The following is a 4,103-nucleotide window of genomic DNA, read 5'->3' on the forward strand; positions in this document are numbered from 1 at the left end:
CTTGAACTCAAGTGAATAAAACTTCCGTACAATCCACTACCAAGAAGGTAGTTCTTTCTCCAATTATTTTCACCCATTTCACTTCAAGAAAACTTTCTTGATTGTCCTTTGATAATTCTTGATCAATGAATGAATGAAAGTTGTTATGACTACTCTCTCTGTTTTTTTTTTTTTTTTTTTTTTGGAATTTGAAGAAGACGACTAATAGTAGAAGGTTTATGCTTCTAATTCTCAAAATGATATATATATATATATATGTACACACACTTATTCCCCAACTAGGTTACACGTGCGTTTTATTAATTATGTGACTTGTTCCCCTTTTTTCTCTAAAACAGAAAAATACAAAAAATATATTTTGTTTAACTAAGAGTCATATACATTTCATGATAAAATCTTAATTCTTTTTTATTTGAAGTGAAAAGGTCCCATTATATCTATATTACTCCCTAGAAGTTTTAGACAATGTTAATTATTTTTTCTCATTTTAATTTTTCTTCAAAAATACAAACACTTTAATTAGGGATTGATGTTATGATTATTTAAATACCAATACCCTCTTTTTGGCTATATCCTTTTGCAACTAGTTTGGTCTTATACCTTTCAACTTCATCTGTTGATTTGTATTTCACCTTGTAAATTCAGTACCCTATATGTTACTTGGTATTGAGTGTTGACACCCAATTTTGGTTCTCCACGTTTTTAATTAACCAGTCAAGTTTCTAAAAATTCAAACAAAATAAAATAATTAGTCAGAAATTAAAAAACACTTTCTAAACTGTCTTTGGTGACATTTTGTCAATATATATATATATATATATTTGTGTGTGTGTGTGTTTTAATTGTTAGTTTCAAACCATATACGATTTAATTACTATAATTAATTTTCAAAATAAATATTTTACTTTGTTGAAATTCGACAAGCATAATTGATTAATTGAATAATTAATTTGTCTGGGTTTTATTTAAAGTTGGTTGTGATTGAAAAGATTTTGATTACAAATTGATCTTAACGTGGCCACAACTTTCACGTTTTGGCTACAATTTTAATATAAAGGGCCATATTTTAAAACTCAATTTTAGCCAGTATTTGGACTCCCAAAACATTTTTTTTTTGCGAATTGTTCTTCATATGGACTGGTTTTTAATTTTTGTCCCTCAAAACATTGGTCGTTAAGTTTTTTTCCTATATCTCATTTAGCGAAAATTTGTGGACCAAATTATCTTTATCCGCACATCTACAAAATAAGAGATTCGGGTTCTAACACCAGTTCAATAAAAAGAAAAAAATCGCAAGGCAAAGGCTTCGTAAATTTATGCCTTAAGGCATAACTCTATAGTTCTGGATTCGAACTCCAGCTCAGTAAAAAAATATTTTTCTCAAGGCAATGCCTTAAGGCATAACTTCTGTATAACTTGCCCGACGAGATATAGTTTGCTTTGAAACTTTACCTTGCGATTTTTTTTTTTCACTTTGCTAGTGCTCGAACCTAGAGCCTCAAGTGTATTTTCGTTCGCTTTTTAGACGAAAGACAAAAATTAAATAACAACAATTTTACGGATTCGATTTCTGTTCTCTCTTTGTTTTCTCCTTTTCATGTTTCTTTATTTTTGTTTTTTCTTTTAACTTATTTTAAGATTTAAACAACAACAACGACTTACCTCATAATTGTTCCTCGGTCAGAATTCAATTGAAATATATGAATTCTTATTATTTGTATCTATATTAGAAATAAAATCAAACAAGACGAGAATTCACACGTATAATAGAAAAATCATGTAAAATTTGATAAATATACGCAACAAATCTAACATATTTTGATGGCTGATAAGAATCTCTAATATATATTTTTTATTTGGATATTAAAAACAAATAAATATTTCTTAAATTCAATCCGCGAGAAGCGCGGACACCTACACTAGTTACACAATATAGTAACTACGATAACCTGTTTGTTTGTCATAAGGTGATTACATTATAATTACAAGCGTACTGTTGGTTACACAAGTGTAATTACACCGTTAAATATTTTAAAATAAAAATTAATTATAAAAAACTAAACGTTAATGTTTGACAAATATATGTTCATATAAGAAATATTAATTAACTTTATATATAGTTGTGTATTCAAGATACATATTATTTCGAAAATATATAACTAAAGAATTATAAATTTGTAACTAGTATTGTAAAAAAGTTGATATATATAAATAAATAATGCTTTAATTGAATCAATTAATAAGAACATCTTGCGAAGCATACTTTTGCAATAACATCACGGACAACATGTTTGACAAAAAAATTAAATTCACAATTATAATTTCATAATATTATTTAAAAGTTAAAAAGTAATCAGTCAATGCTAACATCACTCAATATAAGCTAAGTATAGCCTCATCCAACAATAATTCAACTTTAATTTTAATGATATCACTATCTCGTTATAAGAAAGAACTTTGTGGATGACTTATCCTTTTTAAGATTAGAAGGTATAACCTTTTCAAAATAATAATAATAGAATAATAACGTAGCTAGCTGCAATTAAAATAAAATAAAGAACTAGGATACGAAAAGGTCAGAACGACGAATCCTTTTCCCACAAAAAAAGGCGTTTGTTTGCTTCACTTATATATTAAACGTCAACCCTAATGACGGCACAAACAGAACCGTACTAGCTCAAACTCAAATCCGTATCAGACAGAATGCCTAATAACTATATTATCTATGATAATATCATTGATATATACTGATAAAACTTCCTGTGAAATCACTTATACGGTTTGCAAATTATGGCGTTCAGTAATTGAAGATGGCCAATTCATCCATCTTCGTCATGATCAATGCAAAAGTGATTATAAAAATTGTCAAAATCAAAAAATCTGTCTGGCTTGTTATGGGATGGAAACGAAACAAATATACAACTACTCCATGGATTCCCCTTATTCACTTCAATGTGATTCTGTTGTCTCTCTTCTTGAGCCTCCTACAACAGTTCAATGTGCTAAAGTAAACGTGTACGTCGATTCTTGCAGTGGGTTATTTGTTCTATCTTTCTCTGCTTACAATGTTGTCCTGTGGAACCCGGCCATCAGAGAATGAAGAACAATCCCTAGTCCAATCCCCATTCATGGTAAGGATCAGATATGGGTTCGTTATGGTTTAGGATACGACAATTCTTCAGACGATTACATAATAGTTAGAGTAGGATTAATATATCATCCAGATCCAGATGGCCATAATGTTCAAATATTTTCGACCAAGAGTGACTCGTGGAAATTGATTAATGAGAAGCTACCCGTACCCTATGAAATTCAGGGAAATATAGTTGTAGCTGATCATGGAATTGTTTATATGATCATAAAGGAGTCAAGCGACAACAAACTTATTTTAGCTCTGTGTTTGAAGAATGAAAAGTTTGAAGAAATATTATTTCAAGGTCGTCGGGACCTAATAATGGAACAACCAAATTTGTTCACTGTTGGAGGATGCCTTTGTTTAGCAAAGTTTTGTTCGCCCCTTATTAATGAGTTGGCCAATTTCGAAGATTGGCGTATGAAAAAGAATGGAACCTTGAGCTATTCGTGGAGTAAACTATTTGCAATTACAGTGCCAGTGCCAGATGATGAACGGGTTATGACCAAATTTCATGTCCGTCCTGTGAGCTTTATGAAGGATGGAGGCATTTTGTTTCAGAGAAGTAGAGATGAATTAGTAGTTTACAATTCAAAAACACAAAAGTTTGAACAAGTTAAAATTGCTGGGCTTGAAGTCGCATCACCTCTCATCTATCGTGGTTTAACATATGTCGAGACTTTAATCTCTCCTAATGCTATGTAGGATTACAACTCTAAGTATTTCTTTTGATTCATTGTAGTTAATTATTCCTCTTTATATATATATATATATATATATATATATATATATTGTCTTTTATGTTTTCGAGGTCGGAAGGAATTTGAAATTTACAAGATATAGTATTATTTATTGAGACTGGACATAAAGACGCGTCTGGTCACGTCGGTGAACATGAACCCTAATGTAAGTCGTTGCTCGATTCAGACTTTGTCATTTTCATTAATTGCTTTTTTATTCATTTTAAAAA

At 30.0% G+C, this 4,103-nt stretch overlaps 1 protein-coding gene across 1 annotated transcript; it reads left to right on the forward strand.

Moving 5' to 3' along the window:
- The first annotated feature begins 2,929 nt into the window (after positions 1-2,929).
- LOC132613453 (uncharacterized) lies at positions 2,930-3,838 on the forward strand. The gene is made up of 2 exons (XM_060327475.1): positions 2,930-3,007; positions 3,317-3,838. Exons 1-2 carry the CDS (start codon positions 2,930-2,932, stop codon positions 3,836-3,838), a joined length of 600 nt encoding a protein of 199 aa, XP_060183458.1.
- The last annotated feature ends 265 nt before the right edge of the window (positions 3,839-4,103 follow it).

The sequence above is a fragment of the Lycium barbarum genome, chromosome 10, assembly GCF_019175385.1.
Source record: "Lycium barbarum isolate Lr01 chromosome 10, ASM1917538v2, whole genome shotgun sequence".
In the NCBI taxonomy this organism is placed as follows: Eukaryota; Viridiplantae; Streptophyta; class Magnoliopsida; order Solanales; family Solanaceae; genus Lycium; species Lycium barbarum.